Genomic DNA, 26,101 nt, shown 5'->3' on the forward strand with positions numbered 1-26,101 from the left:
AGTCTAGAATCAACAAAAATAAATCACCATAACTGATGCTGGAATCAGAAGGAATAGAGAGAGAGAGAGGGAGATGAGCTGAAGAGAGTATACTAACCTTATGAAGCCAAAGAGAACCAGCGGAAGCCAAAAAGAATAAACCAATACAAGTTGCAGCCATTAATTTCAGAAAATCGGAGGAAGCCAGAATTTACAGTATGAGGTCATGCAATGGCCAAAAGTTTCTGAATCGCAAAGCTTAAAATGAAATCTAAAAGACACTTCAGAAGTACGGCAACTAGTTGCACGAGATTCGGGCATTAATGAAGCACAAGGACAGATCAAGACAAAAGATTAGGCAGTTCCCAATCCTTCCACAAGAAAAATATGACAAAATGAATCCTCTATGTATATTTAATAACTTGTAGGAAATAATATTTAGTCCAGCAGAGTTGACAAAAAAGAGTAAAGAAAAAGACAAGGTTCTTTACTAAGGTAGGAATATCTGGTATAGATGAAAAAAGGTGTATCCATTAAAAAGTATCAAGCATATCTCTATGTTGAGATATTATTAGAAGATGTTTGTTACAATATATGGTTACATCATCGATGTTGAGTTTTCCCAGATTACATGCTGCTGACTGAATCATCAGGGAAAAATAAACATAATCATATACTGAACTTGAGAAACTACCTATTGTGAATTCGCCATCCCAAAGGAGCTCAAAGCACTGATAACATGCTCATACACCTTGATGCCTTCCAGAAACACCGTATCCTCCAGAAACTGAACCCAGAAGTCAAAAATGTCAGCTCAATAACCGAAAGTAGATTTATTAAAACAAAGGAAGCCTGTATATAAACCTCATTATGGTCATGAAGCAAAATAGGAGTATTTGCCATTGGAGAAAACCCAAGGGTGGGAATGCCCATCTCTCGCATGAACCGGGCATCAGTTGTCGACGATAAAATTTCAGGTCTAGCTAGTTTCCCACCAGATGCTATTACGGCTTGTTCAAATACAGGCCACCACGGGTTGGTTCCATTAGTTGGTGTCATCAAGGGACGTCCTGCATAGTCCTTTATTGGTCCTTTCTGAATCAGCTGCCACATTATAAAGAACATTAGGAACAACAATGAAGGATGCATATTAAGACCATAATGTATTCAAGATCTGTGGGGAGAATTTTCTTGCACAAGGTTTATAAGGATCATATACAAGGAGTCTTGTACAAAAGAATTCACTTATTCTAGCAAGATCTGATGGGACTTATACTAAAAAATGCCATATTGTATTGCAATTAAGTCGATTTTATGCTCCAATATGGAGGGAAGGCGAGTTCAATGCCTTATTTTACCATAACACAACCAAGAGAATGAATCCAACACCCAAACATTTTTGAAAAGACCTGAAAAAAAAAAGTTTAGCATGAAAATATTGATTTGATCAAGCTTCCGGACCAAGACCAGAAAGCAAATATTCGATGATTTTAGTATGATCGGAGTGATTAGATGTGAATTATGTTGAAAATATAACGTATTTGACATGAATATTTTATTTAACTTTGAACTCAGGTTTAAGTGGGGTTAACATATTATTGATGAAAGATTAATAGTGGAATTAAAAGAGCTCAAATAATATTTTAATGTTATATATTCACTTATTTAAATCTATGAAGAGAAGTGAATAAAAATTGACTCTAAATTGAATATCATAGCAATTGAAAATAAAAATTGACTCTAGAAATTGATTAGCGGACATGAGATCCGTGAGTGGGCCGATTTTTCCATTAGTTTACTCGTCGTTTTGGAACAACAAACTATGAGAACTTTCATACTATCCTTAGCAAGATGATGCAACGAACATCCGAGTCGGGGTACTGAGCAGAGTTTGAGAGGGTGCCGAAGTCGTTGCATACTATCCTTGCCCGAGATCACCTTGAGAAGCACTTTTATTTCAGAGTTGCGGGAGGAGATTCAAGGGGACGTCCAAGCTCTCAATCCTCTCACCTTGGAAGAGGCCTTCGAGAAAGCCATACGGCTGGAGCAAAACCACAAGGCACTGCGAAGTGTATCAAAAACAAAGTGGACTGGCCAAGAGGGTCGTTTGGCACCACGAGAGACCGGTGGTTCTGCTGCAAGTTTGAGGACAGCAGTTGATGCATCTAGTTCGAGGGCCCCTCTTAAACAATCTTCAGATGTAAGGGGAGGCACACGTTTCTGTCCAGAATTCTTACACCTGCCTAAGTGGAGGACCGAAGGGCGAAAGGGCTGTGCTTTTGTTGCGATGAATATTTCACCCTCGGGCACCGATGCTTGAAACCAATCGGGAGTGTAATGCTCATTTACGGTCTCGAAGATGCTGAGGATGAGATTGATGGTGAAGAGATCATAGAAGAGCCTCAAGAGGAAGCCTTGGACGAGTGCGCAGAGGGGGATGTGCAAGCCGAGATTTTTTTACACATATATTCGGGAACCGCCGCGCCAAAGACCCTACGAGTGGATGGCCTTATTAGAAAACGCTGTGTGCACATCTTAATCGACTCCGAGAGCACACATAATTTTCTAAATGAGCGGCTGGTTAGAGTCATTGGATTGGAAGTGGAACCGACGATTGGGTTCAACGTCGCCATTGGAGACGTCACCAAGTTGAGGGCGAACAACTTATGCACCAGGTCGGTATCTGAGTCCAAGGTCACGAGTTGACTGCGGATTTGTATCCTCATGCATTGCGAGGTGTTGATATGGCCCTAGGCACATAATAGCTACAAGGTTTGGGCCCCGTCACGTTCAATTTCAACAACATGTGGATGACTTTTCCAAGAAACAATAAAGTGGTGTGATTTGATGGAGTCAACTCTTAATCGACCCTAACATTAAAAGCCAATGGTGGGGCTGCTGGGTGCACGTGATGAGGCTTACCTTTTTCAGATGGGACCAGCCGAACTTGAGCCAAACTTGAGCTCAAATACACCTATTACATTGCTGGACTTATTTGCTGAATTTTTAGATCTATTTGAGGAAGCGAAGGGGCTGCCGCTGGTTAGAGAAGTCGGTCATCGTATAAAAATAATTCTGGGAGCTGAACTGGCGAACGTAAGGCCTTACTGATACTCTCATGTGCAAAAGGAGATTATATCAAAGATGGTTGCTGAAATGCTAGAGTAGCAAATTATCTAACCAAGTCGCAGTTCATACTCCTCGCCGGTATTGTTGGTGCGAAAGAAAGACGGAACGTGGCGCTTTTGTGTTGACTATCGGGCATTAGACGTCATTACCGTCAAAGACCGGTATCCCATTCTTGTCATCGAAAAGATGCTGAACGAACTTGCAGGGGCTACTATGTTCAACAAACTTGATCTCATAGCTGTCTATCACCAAATTAGAGTTCACCAAGCAGATGTGCACAAAACGGCGTTCCGAACTCTAGACGACCACTGAGTTTCGAGTGATGCCATTTAGCCTCACAAATGCTCTAGCAACTTTTCAAGTTCTTATGAATGATGTGTTCAGACCTCTGCTGTGTCAGTATGTGCTAGTATTTTTATGATATTTTGATGTATAGCAAGACCGAGAAAGATCACATTGAACATCTTTGCGAAGTGCTGAATTTGCTAAGATTGAACCATCTAAAAGTGAAGATGTCAAAGCGCCTATGGGGAAGACCACAAGTGGAGTATCTCGATCATATTATTTCAGCCAAAGGGGTGGCGGCAGACCCAAGTAAAATTGCATGCATGCTCGAGTGGAAGACAATGCGAGCACTTCGGAGAACTACTAGGATAATCTTAATAAGAAGTTATCTATATGAGTGTGAAGTGGGTCGCTTATATGAGATGACTAAGCTAAATCTCTTAAGCAATAAAAGAATTACCATGCACGTTCATAGCCAAAATAAACACACCATATAGAACCGTGTTAAAAAGAAGCTGTGTGAGTATTACTGTCTTGGTTTATACAAAAGCTAAACAGTTCAAGACATCAAATTCACTAGTTAGCAAATAAATCGATAATACTTGCACTAGGAAAAACTCAAAGCCAAAAGTTGTCTATCCTAATATGATAACTTTTCATTATACTCTCAACCAAGTCTATATTTCATATGTATTTACAACTAATTTATTTATGTGAGGAATTATTAGAAATATTATGTATTTGACATTAATATTTTATTAATTTTGAGCTCATATTTAAGTGGGCTCTACACATTATTAATGATAAATTAATGGAGGAATTAAAGAGCTCAAAAAATACTTTAATATCATATATTCATTTATTCAAATCTATAAAAAGAAAAAAATGAAAATTAGCTCTAACGTGAATATCGTGGTAATGAAAAATAAAGACAAATGAGTTTAGTACCATATAAAATATTTGAGAAATATTAGTATGGTATAGAAGTGTCAGACTTTTCATGAACTTTGGGCCTCAAAGAGGGTACTTATTTTATGGGTAAAGACATCTACGCAAATTAACTCACACATATACGCGTGCTGCTCGACCTCACTCAATTCGGTCCGTTTCTCGCGTGTGGGTCAAGTCCAAAATTATTTTTTACCTAATACAGAGTTGGATATAGTCTAGTTTAGGTCGGGTTCGGGTCTGATTGAACTCGAAGTGGTGCATCCCTTGGAATCTAAAGCAGTTAATCCGTTTAAACTCGAAGATATGCATTCTTTCATGACCAGATTCCAACCGTTTGCATCCCTTCGTTGTGCCTATTTAAGTCTTTACATAGTTCGTCAATCTGCATTATTTTTTCACAGAATTTTGTTCATTCTACTTGAGTCTTGTCTACATTTGGGAGAAAGTATTGCATGGTTCTGGTTCAATAAGACATTCGAATAGTAGCTTCCTTTCGAGTGCAAGACAACCGTTGTATCCTAGAAGACTAATATCTACTGTTCTATAAGCAATTGGTGGATGGCAAATTAGTCTTTGAGAAATAGTATCCAACACTAGACTCGATTATATAGAATTTTACATTCTGTAATCTGCAAGTTTATTTAATTAATTTACTTGTTTTTAATAGAATTTTTTGTGACTTTTAGAATCAGATTGTTACTGTCGACAAATCAGTCAATTCGAGGCCAACAACAGAATGAAGGAGCTTGAAAATAGCTTGCTCCTGAAAATGTAAATAGTTTATCATACACATTTGTGTCAGATTCTCTTGCTGCCACAAAATGTAATGGCGAGGATCATGCATATTCTTGGACTTGTATGAAGCCAAAAGATTTTAAGTATAAAACAATTGTCTTCAGATTGTTGTATATAGTATGGGTGAAGCAAATTTTAAAGGTGCGGTAACCTCTGCGATAATCTGGATGCAAATATGGCATAAAAAATAGTGTTATAAAAAAAATCACGACTATTCCACACACATTAAAAGCTATCCATAGTTGAGTAAGCTTTTGGTAACAAAAACAAATAACAGAATAAACTGAGGTACAACTAATATCATACTTCAGGGTAATGTGCAACTGGCCTTGCATCAATGAATGGAGGGATTGCAACCTGATCACAATGTCTCAGCTCCTTTCTGGAGTAAATAATCAATCAAGGAAAGTTACTCCAATTAAGTATCTGAACACTTTATTAATTTCCCTTTCTTGTTGTCAACCAATTCAAACAGCAAAGGACATTGAAGCAAGAACTCATGAACAGTAACACCAAAAATAATAAGAATAGAAAGAGATTATAAATTGCCAAAGCTGATCTCACCTGGAATGTCATATTTTTAATAGTCGGAGCCCATTCCTCATTGATTCTTTTTATTAAGAGTTCTAGATCTGCAGTTGGTGGAAGGCGAACATCAAAACCTACCTCAGCTTCTGAAGGTTGCATGTTCATTACAAAACCCTGCAGTGATTTATTCCAATTAACACGGAAAGCCAACAAGGAATTCCATTGATCAAATGGTATATGACTATCTTTGATGTAATGGCATCTACACAGACTGATGAATCATATGTCATGCTTTATGCAATTTAGATATACATGATAAGATCAGGTGATAAACAACAGCATATTAAGGGATGATAATAAAAGTGTACTCTATTTCAGATAAAACCTCGAAACGTTTACAGATCTCAAAAGAAAGACGAGCATTTTTTTTCCCACTCAAAATGACCATTTTAAGAAAAGTTTATTTATCTAAGGTCAGTCTTTGATATCACAAAATCAAAGGTTAAAACATCAAAATTCATAACAAGGTAAACTAGAAAAAGATTTCACATGCCATCATATATATACTTCAAGCATCATATAGACACACAATTGCCAAATGCTAATGATGTGAAACACAACACTTACTGACATATGCCAGAAACATAAGCTCCAGCACACAATTAACTAAATATGATACTATCCAAACCTCTTTCTTCCATTTTTCACATTATAGCTGACAGCCAAAATGATTCTATTACGGATTCTACGTAAATCACACCTGACAAATTATATCCAATCATTCTATATTTGCTATCCAATCCGATGATTTATAGGATTTGCTGCAACTTATTGTAACTGCATTATGTTAATATATACATATGATTGCCTGGCTCTCTATTCAACTTTTGATAGAGGAGAAACTTATTCCTTGTGTTTCTTCATGGCATCAGAGGCTGTTGTCTAATGACACTGATCAGAACTCATGACATCTGCTGCTTCTACCTCAACACCATCTCTCTCCTCCTCCCTTCCTTCCATTGATATTCACTTAGACTCTACGCAGTTCAAACATTTTCTCTGCCCTATTAGCTACTTGACATTGTCGAAGGTCGTGTTCCTATCCCACTACCTACGGTCTCGTCCTCTCGCAAAGATGGTGTTCAGTCTATTGTCTCTTCCAATCCCACCTATGAATCATGGCTCATCTGTGATCACTTGCACTTGGTTGGATCAAGCACGTGTTATGCAAATTCGCATCCAACTACATCACTTATAGAAAGGCTCTCTTATAATGGCAAAGTATCTTTGTAAAGCCCATAAGAATGTAGATAGTCATACTACCATTGGTCGTCCCCTATCCGATGATGAGGTTGCATCTCGTCTTCTACTTAGGCTCGGTCCTGACACTACTCGCAGTTCAGAACGGCTCTCAACGCCATCGGATTTGTTCATACTATTGAATCTCTTCATGAAATTCTTTTCACACAAGAGGCCTCTTTACTTCTCGATCAAACTTCTCCTATTGAAGAAACGGCCACATCTCCAATGGCCAACATAGTTCAACACACCTACAAGTATGTTGTCTCTGATTCTTCATCATTAGCATCAACTTATTATGGAGGAAAGGGTTGTGGCAAAGCACAACAAGGGTTCAAACGCCAAGTTTGCTCTCGTCATGGCCACTCAGCCTTGACATGCCACAATCGCTTTAATCCAAACTACTGATACCATGCTCCACAATAAAGTCCTCTGTTGCAAGCTACTGTCACTCTTCTTCCTAGCCCAACACACCTGTTAGTGATTCATGTAGCATCCAGACTCTGGCGCAACTCATCATGTCACATCTAACCTTGCCAATCTATATTTAGTCAAGCTATGCCAGACCAGATCAAGTCAAAACCAGTGATCGTTCATGTTTAGTGACTTCCCATATCAGCTCCTCTTCTTTTATTTCCAATAATCAATTTTCCCGTCTTAATAATATTCTACTAGTGTCTTCTATATTCCATCATCTTCTCTCTATTTCACAATATTCCCTAGACAATAATTGTTATTTTGGGTTTCATTTCACCTTTTGTCTTGTGAAGGATCAGTCTATGGGCAAAATACTTCTTAAATGTCATTTGCAGAATGGGCTATACCGCTATATTGTTCTCTACTTTCCGACTCACACTCTTCCCTGGTCACTCTCCTTGCTACCTGGCATCCTCCCCATCTATTTTCTACACTGCATCATCGTCTTGGTCATGCTGCTATGGATACTACTTGTCTTGTTGTCTTCTTCATCAAGAGTCTTTGTTATTTTCTAAAAGCAATGATGTTTTCTGTTCAGCATGCGTCATGAGTAAATGTCACCAATTACCTCCTATTAATAATATGTCGTGTGCTTCTGACCCATTAAAACTAGTTCACGCAAATATTTGGGGTCTTAGCCCTATATTGTAGAGGAATGGTTATTGTTATTACATTCATTTCTTGAACAATTATTCAAAATTCTCATGGTTTTATCCCATCAAAGTTCATTCCGAAGTTTGTGAGATTTTTCAAAAATTTCGTGCTCATGTCAAAATCAAGTTTCTACAAATTGAAGGTGCTTGTGAATTTTTGTTCAAACACTCCAATCCATTCTTTTGACACATGATATTGGTCATCGCATTTCTTGTCGTCATACACCCCAACAAAATGCGGTTGCAAAATGAAAACATCACCATATTGTGGAGTCGGGACTTGCTCTAATACATAAATCTAGTGTTTCATCTCACTATTGAGACTTCGCTTTTGAAACAGCAGTATATGTTATCAACCATCTTCCTACTTGGTCTTACGTTGGTCATCACCATAGGAAGTCTTACTTCACAAAAAGCTTGATTATGTTTTTGTTTGTGTTTTTGGGTGTATGTATTTCCTATCTTCGACCTTACACACATCACGAGCCCCGCTCTACACCTTGTGTTTTTCTAGGATATCCAACTAGATACATTGGCTATCATTGCCTTGATATTTGGTATGATCACATCTATATTTCTCATCATGTTTTCTTCGATGAGAACACACTTCCTCTTCAGTCATCTCCACTTCATTCATCATTGTCTTCTTCCCTTATTACTCTTTCATCTATACCCATGCTTAGAACATTTTACCTCACCCATTGATTTTTTTCCTCTAGTGTTTGCTAGTGTGCAAGTAACTTTGGTGTTTTTGCCACATCAACTACTAGCGAGTCCCTACAACCTCAGCTACTACCCACTATCCCTTTGATGAAGCACTCATCTCAGTCGATTGGTCCACCTGGGCCACCATTGCTGAAGGTATATAGTCGACGACCACGTGAAAGTATCGTTAGTGTTTGATCAACTACCACCAACATTTCAGTCCAAGAACAAACATTTACTTGCAATGTCAACTCTGCTTCACACATCGACTCCTAGCAAGATACTAATGTTGTTTCATCAGCTCCTGATGTTGACACCACTAATGTTCATAAGGTGCCTATGCTTGTTGCTCCAGGTGATCCTGTGACTACCAAATCCACCTCAACTATTGCTGACTCCTCTCATTGGCCTATGATTCCTCCTATTCAGCTATGTGTCAATTCTCCCACTCCAACTATGGTGTCTCAGTCCTCTCATTCTATGGTAACAAGACTCAAAGATGGCATTGTCAAATCCAATCCTCGTAATGAAAGCAACCATCCTCTTGCTTTTATAGTTTATGGTGCTCCAATTGAACCCACCTACTTTTCTCAAGCAACCACAAATCCCAAATGGCGGCAAGCTATGAGTGAGGAATACAATGCATTAATAAGTGATGGCATTTGGACCCTTGAGCCACCTTCGATTCGACGCAATATTATTGGATGCAAATAGGTTTCCAAAATAAAGCACAAATATGATAGTTCTATAGACCGTTACAAGGCTCGACCTGTTGCCAAAGGCTTCAATCAATGAGAAGGGGTGGACTACACCGACACTTTCAACCCGGTCATCAAGCCAGTTATCATCCACAATGTTCCCACATTGGTTGTTTCTAGAGATTGGCCCATTCGTCAACTTGATGTCAAATACATCTTTTTAAATGGTCATTTGGATGAGGTTATCTATATGAAACAACACCCATGCTTTATTGATCCAGCACATCCTGATACCATTTGTCACCTTCATCGATCTTTATACGGTCTCAAATAAGCCCCTCATGCCTAGTTTCAACATCTCAATTCCTATCTGTGTACTTTGGGTTTTAGCGCTTCTAAAGTTGACACCACTGTTCATCATGCATACGTCTACTTAAACTATCTTTATGCTCGTATATGTAGATGATATCATCTTAATAGGGTCCTCTCAATTACGTCTTGATGCACTTGTGTAGTCTTTGTAGGAGATTGCTATGAAGGACCTCTAAGCTATTTCTTTGGTATTGAGACTCGTCGTACTTCTTCAAACTCGGTACTTACTTGGTCCAAATATATACACGACCTGTTACAGCAGAGCAATGTGACTGGCCAAACCTGTCTCTACACTAGCCTCTAGTGGATCCAAATCTTCTTAAGGCAATGACGAGCCTTTTCAGGATGTCGGCCTATATCGCAGCATAGTTGGGGCTCTTTAGTATCTTACTCTCACCCAACCGGATATTGTTTTTGCCATTAATCAAGTGTGTCAACATATGCATCAACCACTCATATGCATTAATCTGATGTTAAACACATCCTTCATTATCTAAAGCACACTATCTCTCATTGGCTAGTTTTCTCACGTGCTACTATTGATCATCTTTATGCTTATTAAATGCAGATTGGGCAGGTGCTCTAGATGATCATCATTCTATGAGTGGCTTCAGCATTTTCTTAGGCTCTAATCTTATCTCCTGGAGATCTAAGAAAAAATGCACGATGCCTCACTCTAGTACAAAATCTAAATAAAGGATAGCTAACACTACTTGTGAAATTTTTTGGATTCAAAGTCTTATTGGAGAATTATGTGTGAGTTTTACAAACTCACCTATTATATGGTGTGGCAAATTCTTAGCTATTTATCTTACGATCAATTCGGTCCTTCATGCTCATACAAAGCATATTGAGATTGATTATCACTTCATTCATAAGCATGTGGCTAGCAAGCAACCCCATGTCCGGTTCATTTCCACTATTGGTCAAGTTGCTAATATCTTCAGAAAGGGTCAATAATCTACACGGTTTCAAACATTACTATCCAAGCTCATGGTTAGGCAAGTCCCCATTCACTTGCGGGCCAGTGACAACTAGAATGATTCTATTATGAATTCTACGTAAATTCCAATTGACAAACTATATCAGATCATTCCATATTTACTATCTAATCCCATGATTTAAGGGATTTGCTACAGCTTATTGTAACTGCATTGTGTTAATATATACATGTGAATATGTGATTAACCAACTCTTTATTTAATTTTTGATAGAGGAGAAATTTATTCCGCATGTTTCTTCAATAGTCATTAGGTTTCAAAATTACATGAAATTGTTTGAAGATATCAAACGCCTTTGGCAGGCAACACACTGAAATTTACAGATATCAAATGCCTTATTTTACTTGGTAGAGTACATCATTAAATTTAGACAATTAACTAACATTTGACTAATCTTAGTAGCCCAGTGAGTTGTCACTATGGAAATAACAGAAGTGCAGAGACTGAAAAATGTAACAAAATTAAGTTATAGCAATAATATAAAAGTATCAAAGTGAAAGGACAAAATGGGATATGGAAATTATATTTTATAGATTAATATAATAGCCTAAGAAGTAAGAAATCAGAAGTGTAAAAAACAGTTGTTAAGTGTTGATTTACAAGAAACATATTGACTTACATGGTAATCTTGATTCTCTTTCCTTGTTAGCTTTTCAATACTAAAACGGGCAGTTCTACTCAGTCTTTACCTTTTAATGGGAAAAAGGTCATGTTATATAAATTAAATATGACCTCATTTAATTCTAGTACATGAAAAATTCTCTTCCTACAAAAGATATATCATGCATGGTATCTACCCTCATATCTAAATTAGATTAATTGTTCCACAACCATTAGGCTACTGATCTCACACACAAATATGCCTTCGGTCATCATCAAACTCCTTTCCTGTATTATGTCTAACAAAAAGATTTAACCATCAACTGGTATCTCACTTCCCTAGTTTCATTTAAGTGTCTAACATTTTCCCTCTTCCCGTGACTAGAGTTCTAAACATGGATAATTTTTAATCCAACTTTACCAGTATCCAATACTTCCAAGCATCAAGCCTAATAGAAATATCACAATTAAAACAAAATAGCATGTAAAAAAATCAGCTCACTGTGGGGCTCGGTGTGCCAGCCTTCATGTAAACTGGATTTGCCGAAATCACCTCCGATGCTGCCCTGACCCCAGCCTTCACCATATCAAATTGGCTCTCCCTAAACCTCGCAACAGCCTCCACGCAGTCCATCAAATTCTCCATCGCGCTGCCATCATACATCGTCGATCCATGCCCCGGGGACCCGACCGCCTTCACGATCAAACGCCACGGCGACCGATCCGCGTAGAACACCCTAAACTCCTCCGTCGGCGACGCCTGCCCCTCATCAAGAACAAACCCAACATTAAGCCTCCTAAATCCCTCCGACGCCGCAAACTTTGCGGCCCCATCGGCGCCGCCGATCTCCTCATCAGGGACTAGCGAGACGTGGATGGAGCGGAGAGGGGCAAAGCCGGAATCTTTGAGATTGCGGAGGGCTTCCAAGTATTGGATCGCGATGGACTTGTCGTCCTGCGCGCCGCGGGCGTAGATGCGGCCTGTGGAGGGGTCCCGGAAGGCAGCGAATGGGGGATGGAGCCACTTGGAGGGCTCGGCGGGAACGGAGTCAAGGTGGGAGTTGAGAAGGAGAGAGGGAAGGGAGGGATCGGAGCCCGGCCATGAGAGGAGGAGGAGGGGTTTATTGGGAGCGAATTCGAGGGTCAGGGTTTGGAGGCCAATGGACTTGGCTTCGGAGAGGAGAAAGGAGGCGGCGGAGGAGTAGTCGGGGTTGGGGTGGGCGGTGCGGATGCGGAGGTAGGACTGGAAGCGAGCGATTTGGGCTTCTCCTAGTGGGGAGAAGGATGCGGTGGGAGAGACGAAAGGGAGGAGGAGGATGAGGAGGAGGATGGAGTGTGTTGGAGTGGGAGTGGGAGCGGGAGCGGGAGTGAGTGAGAAGAGAAGCATGGCTGGAAGAGTTTTTCTTACCTTTTTTTTTTTTCGGGGGCAACAAAGGCACTAGTATTACCTAAAACAAAAAAGCTCAAAAATAAATCAAGCATCAACAGTGCTACGGAGTGTATTCCTAGATTTTCCATGATCAAAGAAAACATGGAAGGGCAAGCTTGTGAATTGTGATTGAGAATTTTGATGAGAGATTTCAAGTTTGACTTGAAGGTCATAATGGGAAACTTACGAGACAATGCAGCAGCGGGCTATAAAGCCCATGCCAGCCTAGCCAAAACCAAGCGAAAAGGCCCATCACAATTAACTCAAATGACCCCTATCGGGACGCTCGGCCTAAGAAGCCCTGATGCTCGGCCTGCAAAAGGCTATGAAGGGCATCAAATGCTTCAATGGCGAGTGCAAGCGCTCCATAGAAAAGCAGGCTCGTGGTAGAGGTCTGCTTGTTGTTGAAGATTCGGTCATTGTGGGCCTTTCCCAGCTGTTGTACGCTTTGAGCAATTAGGCATTTTGGGAGCGCGGCGATTTTTTTGTCAAGAGCAACACTTCTAAGTATCTAGTTGCCATGGCTCCACTCATCCTGGAGCCTGAAATCCACTTGAATATGTTGTTCTGTAGTCATCCAAAATATCTTGCCACCTGTGCATTTGATCAAAATATGCTCCATTGATTCCTTAGCATCCGACTATATCGAGTAAGAAGCATTTTGGGGCTAAGAAAAAGTTATCAAGATAGGCATTAGTAGACAGGCTTTTTTCAAAATACCTTCGGCGCAAATATTTTAGGGTATGTTTGGATACTTACAATATTATAGTATTTAACTGATTTTATAGTATTTTAAATTCTGTAAAAAAATTATACAGAAAGATGTTTGACAGCACCTCTTATGGTTAAAATTTACTATGGTATCAAGCCAAATTATGCTAAAACTGTAGTAAAAGAAAATTTAGGTTGAGCTTCGTATTTTTATAAACTTGGGATCATCGTGTGCTTTTTTTTTTTTTTCCTTTCTCATGTATATTTTTTTTTTTCTTCCCTCACTCACACTCACTCTCTCTCATGTGCGAGAAGAAGACATGAGCTTAGTCTGCATTGCTCTCGCGAGCCACTCTAGCGCGCATGCTGTATTTGGATCAAGCGCAGCTTCACTGTGCAACATGAGTGCTTGACTATAGAATGAGGTGTCCTCAAAGCAATAGAGTTGGTCTCCTTGGGAGCTGAGTTGATCCCAAGTGACTATGGCGGGCTTACCCACCTATCTCGTGCCTCTAGTCTTCGCCAACCTTGATTGTGCTGGCTTTGCTCCTTGACCTTATCCTAAAGACATGGGCTTCACTTTGGTTGTAGGTGGAAAGGCAGCAATTGATGCCCATGGATTACTATTGTCATTGGCTATTATTGTCTTTAGAAGTTTCTTACTTGATCTTGGGTGACGGTGAAGCTATAGAACCCCACATGTTATCTTTATCGTCGTGAGAGGATGAAGACTTTGTATCTAATTCTCATCTCCTCCTCGACTGCAACTCTTCCCCGATATCCCTCTTTATCTGAACAGCTTATTTTTATTTATTTTCTAAATAGTTGGTGGAAAAAATTCAATATAATTTGTAAAGCTCATCCAAGCAACGTATAGTTAAAAACTCAATGGTATTATATCTTCATAGTAATAAGATATGCATCATCTTATTACCGTGGTGTTAAAACTCTGAAAGAAAATTTACATTGTATCCAAACATGACGTAATCTTGATTGAGAATTTCTAAGGAGCATGGCTGGAAGGGGTTTGATCAGGCGTCTTATGTATGTTTCCTTAGTCAGTTATTGACTATAACAGTATAAGGTAAATTTAAAATTTTAAATCCGTGTCGGTGAGTCAAGGCTTGTCTATATTGGTCATTGGGCTTTGCAGTAGCGGCCCGGCCTTCGATCTATTACAAAGCCCAGTTATTCATGGCAAAACTTTTTCTAGTCTCTTTATCCAGCAAAAGAATTCCCGAGAACTACTCCCAGAATCCATGGCAGCATTAATCCTCCCACCCACTGCGTTCGCCGCTCGCCGCGGGGTAGTCGTAGCCGCGGCGACACGGGCTTTCTGCGGCACCACCGCCGGCGGGCAGAAGCGGCGTTTGGTCCTCTACTCGAAGCCAGGATGCTGCCTCTGCGACGGCCTCAAAGAGAAGCTCCACGTGGCGCTCTCCCTCGGCGGGCCCCACTCCCTGGAGTCCGTCGACCTCGAGGTGCGATCACTACCCCCTTATCTCTCTCTCATCTTCTCCCTCATCCTCCTCATCCTCAGCTATGCCGACTTCTCCCTTCAGGTGCGGGACATAACTTCGAATCCAGAATGGGAGCGGATGTACCAGTACGAGATCCCGGTGCTCGCCAAGGTGCTTCCTGATGGAACCGAGGTTGGTCTCTCTTGGCAATTCTTAATTTAATTTCTTTGTTGGCTAGTTGGATTTCATAAATTTATGATCTTGGTATTATTTATCTTGTTTTATAGCGGAGAAATTTGGGTTCCTGGGTTTTATAGATAAGATTAACCTAGAGATCTCAATTAAGGTATTTGCGAGCTTCCTTGCTTATCTAATATTCCTTGCTGAAGGTTGGGTGGAGATAGCAAGCGTTATCAATCTTGATGATCAAGATTTATTGGAGACATGCCAGGATATTGTGGATAAATATTGGGTAAATGGTGCAAATTTAGTGTGGCTGTGATGTGCATTTATGGTACCTAACAGTTACTAGTACTGTTTTCTGATGAATTATCTGCTGCTATGGGCTATAAGCATGGAAGGAAGCTATTGAAGGATTTGGGGAAGAAGGGAAGGATTTCTACCAATATTGTGTACTTCCCATGAGTACAAGATTCAAGAATGATCTAGCTTGATTTTGAAACTTTCTAATTAGAAAATTGAAGATGTTGACATTATTTGTTGGTATGTTCCGAGTGCCAAAATTTCCCTCAGTAATCTGCAAATAGTTCGACTATCACAAGTTTGGCCTCTGCAGCACTATATTAAGTGCAGCATATTTCATAAGCTTGTTGAACTGCAAACTATGACACGTCAAGTAAATCAATCTGTCAAGAATTCAATGTCATAATATTCCTTGGTCAAGAAGCGTGTATACCTAGCAAATATAACAGATTTAGCAGATATATTGCTGATCTAACTTTGGTGCTCAAGGGAGCATCAACTGTCTGTCTGTTGTTACGAGTACATTCCTCAATTCAAACATTCTTTGAACCACCTCTACTTCCTTTGTTTCCTTCAGCCCTCCTTCATGTCCTAGACAATCCTCATCTATCAAAATTGCAGGAAATATGTTTTTGTGCATGTATATAATGTTGAGCCATCAATCTTAATTATTCCAAGCTAGAAATTTGAGGAATTTTAACCTCATTTGTTGGTATTTTCTGAGTGAAATTTCCCTCCATAAAGTAAGCAGCTGCTGACCATGTGGCGTCTGACTATCTTCATCAACTTAATTTATATCTGCAAATGATACATTATCATGTGTTTAATCTCTGCATGCAACTTTCTAATTTGTCAAGTGTGTCATATTAAGCTCGTTGAGCTGCAAATATAATGTGTGAAATGGAGAAATTTGTCAAGGATTCACTCAGATGGACTATTGCATAGTGTCCCCCCATAATTAAGCATATATACCTAGATCCTGTGCTGCATCCATTATAAGTAGATTGATTAGATCCAACCTGGACCATAGTTGGATTTTGCCGTAATATTTTTTAGACATGAACCAAATCAGTATAGCAATATATTTAATTTATAAATTTGATATATCAGCGGAACTCTTATCTAATTGAAAGAAGAATGGAATATGAAAAATAACTAGATAATAACTGCATTTTTTATGAAATTACTTCCAAGAAATATACCTGCTGCCAGCTGATTTCACATGTATACTGCTAATTTTGTGGATTACCTTATTTATTTATTTTTATTTAATTGATTAGCTCATTTTGGAAATGTACTGTTGCAGGAAACACTTCCCAGGTTATCCCCACGCGTAGGCGTGGAGCTTATCCAAAAGAAAATATCTGCAGTATTTGATCAGTAAAGGGGATTTGTTTTATCCAATATATCTTGTATCCAAATACATCAGTTTTGCATTGAGAGCTGTAGAAGTAAAATGGCTTAAAGATTACTTGAATGGATTGGTGGACGTTGTTTGTCTCTCATTTCCCCTGGTTATCCATGTACTATTGATGTTGTGCATTTGTATTCACTTTGTTATTTTTCTTTTCATTCAGATTACTACTTAAGTACTTTTATTGCTACTCCAATTCTACATCATGATAAAATTGGTGGCCACCACTAGCTTTCAGCTAGTAGGATTAAGCTCACTTATCCTTCAGAAAGGATTCTATTTATTAGGTGTATGTATATAGGCATCTGGAGGTTGTATTATGATAAACAATAAGCATACGATCAATATTTTGTCTTCTGCAGAGATTGCAAGTGGATTGCCACATAGCAAGCTAGGAACTCGTTGCTCTTTTAAGATCAACTTTAGTTCCTCCGAACAATACAAGAGAAAATTAGATGAAATAATAAACTCCTGATCCAAAAGAGGCTAGACTGAAGAAGGAAAAAAAAGGCAAATCGGAACTAATTTAGTGCGTACAGAGAATTGAATATTATTAGGGCTCCTTATCTGAGTGGATAATCCAAGAGCAATAGCAGCCCCATGATAGGCATATCATTCCGAGGTGCCAGACAAAAAGTAAAATCCTCATCTTTGCTTTCCATAGGGGCCCCATTTCTATGATGAGATTTAATTTGCTCTAAATTTGAAGAAAGTTGAACCACTATCCACATAAATCATGAAGAAAAGGAGATCAAACAACGGCAAGTTCAAAAATTACGTAATAAAGAAGCATGCAGGGCCTTCTCAGATCGACATTCCTTGTTGCAGAAGTCGTACAAAGTTTGGGATCATGGGAAAATTCTGCATATGGAAAATGTTTGACAAAGATATGACAAAAATTCTATGTAGTCTCAGAAATAAAATGGAACCGTGGGTCACATTATCAAGAAACCATCTAAATAAGTTTCTTCTTTCGGAAAAACCCCTGTAGGTGCCACAACTGCAAAACGGAGACAATGATGCAAACACCAAGGGACATAATACTGAACCATGCAACCCTAGAATTGGTCTTCTCACTCACTTCCCTCATCTCTGCTTCCCTGCACCCACAGATCGAGCATCAAAGTTAGCCATTTATTCTGCAAGATGTTATGGTAGAGGAGCAAATCATGTGGGAAAATTACAGATTTTTTACCTGGATTTAAGATACAACAGGTTATGATGAATAGCCTCCACTGCTGCTTCTAATTTCCTTAACTCTAGCTCGACTCCCTAGAATTAGTAAGTTCAAAGATCATTTGTAGTCAAAACTCAGAACAAATAATACAGGTAATGGAAATAACTTATGCTGTGTGAGTATTTCACCTCAATCTTCTCTTTCCTAGCAACAGAATCCCAGTCCTTTGCTGCGATTCCAATTTTCCAGTCAAGGTTTACACTTGTCCCTACTCCTTTCTCAGCACTATCTAACCAGAAACATGCCAAGTAGTTGCCAGATTCTGTAGTTGTGAATGCAAATTGCCCTACTGTCGCATTTTCATTGTGATGTAAAGTGTTCCCATATGGTGAGGTAACCTGTAAATTCCATGAAGCAATATAAGGCCCATATGTGTTTGCAAAATAAATAAATAAATAATCATATCATCCTACCAGCATAAGAAGATTTATACCAACTGGATTCATGTAAAATCAAGTGTACTTAGAGTAACATGCTTATCGCCAAAATAGAATACGCTTGCGTTAATTCACTAAATCAACAAGTCTATACACAATGGCTTGGAGAATTGAGTGATCTCCTTTGCACACATCTCCCATTATCACAGTAATATAATTACTTTCAATCTCATGTTCAGTATTACAATGCTCACCACAAATAGTACCTCAGAGGATGAAAGGATTAACACCATAAGTTGTGTTCTTATTATAAGCATGTCTGAGAATAAGATACTGCGTCCAACTACTGCACACTTAAATACGCAGATACCACTCAAAGCCATCTAGATCCATGAAATGTTCAATCTAAAACGGAAAATATAGATATTTCAAATCCCTATCCGTTTACAAAAGTATCAATTACATTTTGCAAAATAAGTATGGAAACTATTGGCATGTATTCTTTATACATATAGATAGAAAATATTGGCATGTATTCACCATCAACTGTTCCCATCAATATTATCAAGACCTCTTCACAAATAAATGAGATCCACCATGCAGAAGAAAATTAATCAGGCAACTTACTTGGAATATATAGCAGAGATTCATTCCCACCGATCAGGCAGATTTGTAGTTCTAAAATTGTAGTACTTACCAATGATAAAGCACACACAAAGAGCAACCTTTCTGATTTCAGCTTACAAAGATGCAATCAAGATGCAGATTCTCACATATAGTCATCGCTTTCCAAATATCAAAGATAATCAGAAAGGAACTGAAATTTCCTGTGCAAATTTCAATTATATCCGGGGCTCCATTACAATCTTAAAATTCAGATCAAGCATGATGCTACTGGATCCAGCTGTGGATGGAGGGAGACTGGTTTTCAGTAAGAAATCAAGTTCCTAAGACAATCTGGGACTGAAATATTGTAAAGGGTCAAAGCTAAGTAATGTTTGTGAATTGAGTAACACAAATTCATGCATTTTATAGCAACTTAATCCAGAAATTAATTTTAATTTCTTATTTAAGAATCGCATATGCTATAAAGTTGGTGCTAGCATGTATATTGTCACTGAATCTAGCTTCTACAGCTAAGCAGCACTGTGAAATTCCACATTTTAACATATGAACTCTATAGAGATTAACTATGTAAATTTTAGGGTAGTTCCAATGCCCATTGGACTTTAGATGTTCCAACAATACCATATGCTGAACAATTATAGTGTCTATGTGATAGATGCCATGTGATTGGCTCGAATAAAGGAAATAATGATCTAGTGTCCCCCACCTTCAGAGTTACCTAGTCGTTTCTGCCTTCCCTTTCTCACCCATGAATCTATCCCTCTTCTAACCTTCCTCCAACAACATCCACCTCGGATGATCTCCCAGTCATTTCTCGTAGCTCAACCTTAGGGTTTCTGTAGCAATTCATCCCACCTTTTTCTCTCAATTTTTTTAGATATCAAAGTTATAAGGACAGCAAAGCAGCCACTTTTAGTTCATAACGGCGACCAATCTTTGAAAACCTAGATATGTGCTGCTGATGCAATTGCCGCATATGATAAATCTCAGTTTACAAACAATAGAATCAAATGGACTTGAAGTTACCACTCTTATAGGCATTATATTACCATGATAACATCCTAGTTTCCATGCGAGTAAGATCCTTAAATCTTCCAAACACAATCAAGTTCCACCTCTTTATCTATTAATAAAATAAACCAATTCTCCCGATACCTCAATCAATTTAAGGGGCTCCACAACCTCGATCAACAACCCGAACTCCCAAAATCATAACTCTTTTCCCTATTTACCAAGCAAATCCTTCAAAAATCGAGATCCCAGCTCAAATCCCCCATCAATCACGGATCCTAAGTTGACAAAAGCAAGCCAAATATTCCATAGAGAAAACAAATTGAAAGGAGTAGGGTTATTACCTTGACGCCGATGGTGGGGTGGCCATGCGAGTGATCCTCTAACACGAGGGAGTATTCGGCGAGCACCACCACGTTTGGCTGGATCTCCTCCGACACGCACTTGGTACCCGACGCCGGCAAGTCCAGCCACACCGCGCTCGCGCCCATAACCAACCACCACAGCCCAAGAACCACCACCGCACCGCGAGCCATCTAGGGCTCTTACTTGTCTTATATCCTCCTCTTTTCCTCTCGATCTCCCACCAGGATCTATCGGATCTCTTCGAGACTCACTCGCCGGAGAAGAAAGGCACGAGAATTTTAGTCACGGGGTTGGTATTTTGGGAGGCAGGTCAATTTAATATTCTAGATATTCATCCATTTCATGGCCCGGGCTATGTTTAGCTGATGGATCTTCGGATCTATCATCAATGGATCACATTTTTTCTAAATTAGCAGTCTTTTTACATGTTCCGTTAGTTATTATTTAGATTTTTTTATTAAAAATATAACATAAACCTATCTCGTGATTGATTAATTTTAGACTTATTACAAACTATTTTATCATTATTTTAGATCAAAGAAAGGGAGTAAAATTGATGTGAAAATAGTCATTTCACATTTTGAGAAATTTTTCTTAGATTTTCTTTAATTGTCTAGACGGTTATAAATACTCTACAAACATTCTAGTAAATTAGTCGAAACTCTACAACCATACATGGGAGAAAATTTGCACATAAAACTTATTTTTTTAGTGAAATTATAGTTTACACCTTATATTTTTACTATTTATAAATTTAGCCCTATAATTTAGTAAATATAGATAGAAAACACCATTACATCTATTAATTAAACTTAACTAAATATTTGAGTTAAATTAATTATATTAAAAAAATTACGAAAATATTTCAACTAAGTCATATTAAGGATATTTTAGTTATTTTAGAAATAAGAGTACTTTAATTATTTTAGAAATAAAATTTTTTTACTTAACGAAATATTCTCACGATGTTAGTTAAAATCTAATTCACGATATTTTCTATATATATTCACTAAATTATAGAGCTCAATTTGTAAATAATAAAAACATAGGACGTAAACTATAATTTTATTTTAAAAAGTTGGGCGTTATATACAATTTTTTTAAAATAATAACATTAAGTGGGCCAACAAGGGAAGGGAGGCAATAAATAAGATACTAAAACACATTAAATTGACATTAAAAATAGTGCAGCACAATCGGATGGCAAGCCAACACATTGATGCCTGGCTTTATTCATGATATCGATCTACTACATTCTTTTCGACAACTCGAGAGCAAAAATACCATCACAAAAATTATTTTTTATGCATACTTTAACATTAGTAGAATTCACGCAAGGACTGCACTATGAGTGCAAACAAATTAAAGATGCATGGTCTCGTATATGCTCAAAGATTTCTAAACGGCAGTATAATTGGTGATCTCCAATTTGTCAGCACGAAGTGTAGCAATTGGCAGCTCAGTTGCTCCCTTGTTTCCACTGCTCTCTGATGACTGGGTCAAATGATCCTTGCTCTTGCCCCATATAAGGGAGTAAAGCCCAATAACTATGATAACTGCACCAATTACACTACAAAAAGAACAACAACAAAAAGGCATTATAATTAGCATAGTAGATCTACTGACAAATTATAGTTTGTCTTCTTTGGTTGGTCCCGTTTTAATTTATTTCATGCATGTATTTCAAACTTTTTAAATTCCTTGTGATTCAGATTAAGTTGTAACTGCTGAATTTTACATCCAAAACTAACTGTTTTGGCACTAATTTTTCTCATCAATAAGGGTTAAAAGAGTTGAGACATACCTTCCTACAGTGATCTCTTCTGCTAGGATTATGGAGCCCAAGACAGCAGTTATGATCATGCAGAGGGGGTTAAAAGCGGTCACAAAAACTGGACCTCTTTGCTTCATCACTAGCCCTTGCACATAGTAGGCCACACCAGAGCACACCACTCCCTGTAGAAGAAACCAATTGATCATGAACTTAAATATCTTTCATCTCTTCATTGCTATGGCATCAAAGAAGTTGCAGTAATCTTACAGCGTAGACGGCGGTGAGCAACCGCATGTCGACGCCAATGATCCAGGGCTTCGCATTGCCATGCTCCATGATGAGGGCAAGCGCGCCGCTCATCACAGCACCCATGAAGCATATCAAGGTGGTCAGTGAGAGCTCAGCAGGGTACGACTGAAGTGTGTTAGACTGCACAAGAAAAAGTATACGTTTAAAGGTATATACATACATTGTAGATCTATTAACTAATAGTTTAAGCATTTGGTTTGAAACTTTTAGATCAACCAATCGAGTTATAAAGCGGTGAGTAGTGTAATTAAATCTTGTGGTGTTTTGGGATGTTGATTACTTGTAGGATGAAGAAGGCAGACCAACAGAAGCAACTCCCTATCAGCATGATAGTTCCCTTGAGCCAGTTGCCACTGCTGTGGCCGGCTTCAGTGGTATGGTGGCTTTTTGGTTTGGACCATGGGAACTCAATGACTGCACCCTTGTAGATTATCATGAGCAGTGCACCGATCACCGTAACAATCGTTCCGACGATCTTCGCTTGACTTCGTCGTTGCCTTACAACCAGTTTCTCAATCCTAAGGGCATCCACGAGTTTTGATCACAATGAATGTGTAAAACTATCAAGGAGTAATTAACAAGATGGTGGATAGGGTTATGAACTAATTAATTACCTTAGGATTGTGGCCATTAGGAAGGTGAAGGCAGGAAGCATGTTATACAGAGCAGCCCCAAAGCCAGCTGAGGTCAAGTTTGCTCCCATGTAGTAGAAGTTCTGGTCAAGCACAGGTCTGCCATGGAAAAATTAGCAGTATCTATAGTAAGATACTTATTGGAATATATATATCTATAACTAAGTTGCAATTTGGATAAGGGAGATAGAGTTCAGTACTCAAGTAAAGCAAGTGCCATAATCTTGAGGAAGATGGAGATTGTCATTTTGGGCCTCACTTTCCTGTTGGAGAAACAGAAGAGATGAAAAGGTGAATAGAGCTGGTATTTTATTAATCTTTAACTTGTGATTAAATTAATGCCTGATCGAGAGCTAGGAATTAATTCGAAAAGAGCAACCTTATCATGGCAACCTATGTGGACCCACTATTGACACATAGTGGGAAAAAAAGAGAGATCCTGGCCTATTAGGTGATGGATTATGACAAGGAGAGTATAGGTAATGATATGTAATACTTATCTTTGCATGCACCAATGTTAATTAATTAAAAGTCTAAAACATTAGTCTGATCAAGAAAAAAATTGAAGAAGCTATATCACACCATTGATTCCATATTTCTAGCTATTAAAATAATCCCTTATTAATAATGGCCACATAAGGTGAAGGCTCCCATGGAATATTAACTCAAATTTGGTCTAACTAATCTACTCTTATAATATAATATTACACAATTACCTCTATCACGTAGGAAATATTAATTAATTACAAGAAACTCTACAAGTGTGGGGGGGATGTCCCTCTTAAGCTTTAAAAAAAATAACAGAACATTTTTGCTATCTAGCCCCTTATTTTTTTTGTAAATTTGGTGTATATAGAATTCTAATTAATAGTCCTTTTTAATGTTTAGAGCCCTAGCGTTTTTCAAAATTCTTGCATGGGCATGCATAAATATTCAGAGTTCAGTCCTCCTCACCATTTCATGTACAAGCTAGATATAATATATTCACTACTAACATGGCAAAAAAACCAACAAGAAGTGTATATATATATATATATAGAGAGAGAGAGAGAGAGAGACCTCTCAACCCAGAGTGCAAAAGGGGCCATGACAACGGTGGCGACGATGTTCCGGTAGACGACGAGGACGTAGTGGTTCATGCCTTTCTTGATGGACGCCAGCGAGATAACGTACATGCCGGCAAACCCGAACTGCAGCAGCACCATAGCCATGTATGGCTTCAACTCGTTCATTACCTTTCCCAGAGACATCTCTAGATATGTATATATATATATATATATATATATATCTCTTACTCCACAGTGACACTCTCTTCGATACAATCTCAAGTCCTAGAACTCCTCTTCCCCCCTCTCTCTCTCTCTATATATACCTTCAGAGGCTGTGGAGGAGAATGTATGAGGCTGCCATGCCTTTTATAGGAGGTAGACAAAGAGCACCAGCAGATAATCCATTTGACCACCCTAATATCCTTAATTCCCATATATCATACTTACGCATAAAGGAAAGGAGAAAGAGAGAGAGTCTATATTTTCTAGGGCAAAGGGTGAGGTGATTGTCCTGGGCAGTGGGCACTACCCCTTTAGAGATATGCGCTGAGAAAGCTCCAAATTTCTCTTCCTTTTTTATGGTTAAACAAATCAACCGTGAGGGTGGGCAGTGCACTCGGGGTGCATGATACTTTTTTTTGGGGGGGGGATTTGCATATTACGCCATTTATTGAAGCATGTTTACATTTTGAACCTTGTTATTCCTTTTTACTTTTAAATTTCTACGTGTTACCAATTTGAACAAAAAATCCCTTCGCCTTCCTCAATTTCTTTTCTTTTTTACGTCACTAAGCCACTATAAATTTTCTCTCCCAATACGTACTTATTTCACCGAAATATAATTATTTAATTTATTTGTCATTTCTGTTAATAATATCTGTAAGAACAAGATTTAGAGAGATAAATCGATCTTCATTCAAAGTACATGAGAGTAAAATATATTTAATTTATAATTATAGAATTTTTTTTCTCCCTTTATAAATAGTGAAAGACTACTATATGAATTCGCCTAAACTTAGGGAGGTATATGCAAATTTTTCTCTTACTTTAATTCTCCAAGAAAACGAATAGAGTCGTCCACCAAGCTTAGTGCATGCTGATGCATTGATGCGTTTGAGCTAGCTCTCAATTGCTTAGTGGTGCTTTCCTGTTAGGATTGCAACCCATGGCAGACCACAGACACATCTTGAGATGCTGCCACTGGTTTGGTAAATTGGAGTGAAAAAGCTAGCTGAATGGTAAACGTACGAGCTGTTCCAGAATATTTAATATATATATATGTGTGTGTGTGTGTGTGTAAGCATTACTTTGGAACATTATAAGTAAGGTAATTAAAGTTCGTTTGTAGATTAATAAGAATCTTCTTCACGGCTCCGAGTCTTTGTTGCGAACTCGTATCTTGCTTCTTAAAGCACACTTAGGAAACTTTAATGATGTATTTAATTAATGGTATACACATCGGATCCTTTGTGATTAATGGAGTAATGCATGGAGCTAATCTAATCATGAATTCACTAACGCTCTCTGGCTGGATTGGAGATGAATCGGATTTATTTTTATTAAAATTTGATTTACGAAGTTATGTTAAGAGTTTTTTTTTTTTTATTGGTTGTAATTAGTGGTAACGAGTATGAAAACTAGGGGCTAGCTTGAGATGCATGCTTCTCTTCTAGATGGCCATTACGTTTGATGTACTTCTCACATCATTCTTGCTGCAAAACAACCTTCAAATAGGCCACTTCTCCACAAT

General features: G+C 38.5%; 5 protein-coding genes across 7 annotated transcripts in view; 2 read left to right on the forward strand and 3 right to left on the reverse strand.

Annotated features, from left to right (window-relative positions):
• LOC140800197 (beta-1,3-galactosyltransferase 7) overlaps positions 1-26,101 on the forward strand; it is a 102,902-nt gene that overhangs the window by 45,200 nt on the left and 31,601 nt on the right. The window lies entirely within an intron of this gene.
• Positions 491-13,013, reverse strand: LOC140799940 (uncharacterized). Its single transcript, XM_073154501.1, has 4 exons — positions 11,975-13,013; positions 5,704-5,841; positions 844-1,083; positions 491-766 (listed from the first exon to the last, which is right to left on the reverse strand). Exons 1-4 carry the CDS (start codon positions 12,857-12,859, stop codon positions 674-676), a joined length of 1,356 nt encoding a protein of 451 aa, XP_073010602.1. The 5' UTR covers positions 12,860-13,013; the 3' UTR covers positions 491-673.
• Positions 14,781-17,060, forward strand: LOC140799539 (uncharacterized). 2 transcript variants are annotated; one of them, XR_012111022.1, is made up of 4 exons: positions 14,827-15,093; positions 15,175-15,264; positions 15,462-15,544; positions 16,862-17,060. XR_012111022.1 is itself a non-coding variant. In XM_073153893.1 (3 exons), exons 1-3 carry the CDS (start codon positions 14,872-14,874, stop codon positions 16,937-16,939), a joined length of 390 nt encoding a protein of 129 aa, XP_073009994.1. In that variant the 5' UTR covers positions 14,781-14,871; the 3' UTR covers positions 16,940-17,060. The 2 variants fall into 2 exon arrangements, 1 of the variants encoding a protein (XP_073009994.1); XM_073153893.1 differs by lacking the exon at positions 15,462-15,544 and having other exon boundaries at positions 14,781-15,093.
• On the reverse strand, positions 17,707-21,022 carry LOC140800355 (transmembrane emp24 domain-containing protein p24delta3-like). Its single transcript, XM_073155096.1, has 4 exons — positions 20,566-21,022; positions 18,335-18,544; positions 18,165-18,241; positions 17,707-18,069 (listed from the first exon to the last, which is right to left on the reverse strand). The coding sequence occupies exons 1-4, from the start codon at positions 20,755-20,757 to the stop codon at positions 17,925-17,927; spliced, it is 624 nt and encodes a 207-aa protein (XP_073011197.1). The 5' UTR covers positions 20,758-21,022; the 3' UTR covers positions 17,707-17,924.
• LOC140800452 (WAT1-related protein At1g44800-like) lies at positions 21,758-24,767 on the reverse strand. The gene is made up of 7 exons (XM_073155256.1): positions 24,362-24,767; positions 23,503-23,565; positions 23,285-23,401; positions 22,951-23,188; positions 22,629-22,790; positions 22,392-22,543; positions 21,758-22,157 (listed from the first exon to the last, which is right to left on the reverse strand). The coding sequence occupies exons 1-7, from the start codon at positions 24,550-24,552 to the stop codon at positions 21,986-21,988; spliced, it is 1,095 nt and encodes a 364-aa protein (XP_073011357.1). The 5' UTR covers positions 24,553-24,767; the 3' UTR covers positions 21,758-21,985.

Source organism: Typha latifolia, chromosome 13, assembly GCF_019914945.1.
Source record: "Typha latifolia isolate L0001 chromosome 13, TyphaL0001v2, whole genome shotgun sequence".
Taxonomy (NCBI): Eukaryota; Viridiplantae; Streptophyta; class Magnoliopsida; order Poales; family Typhaceae; genus Typha; species Typha latifolia.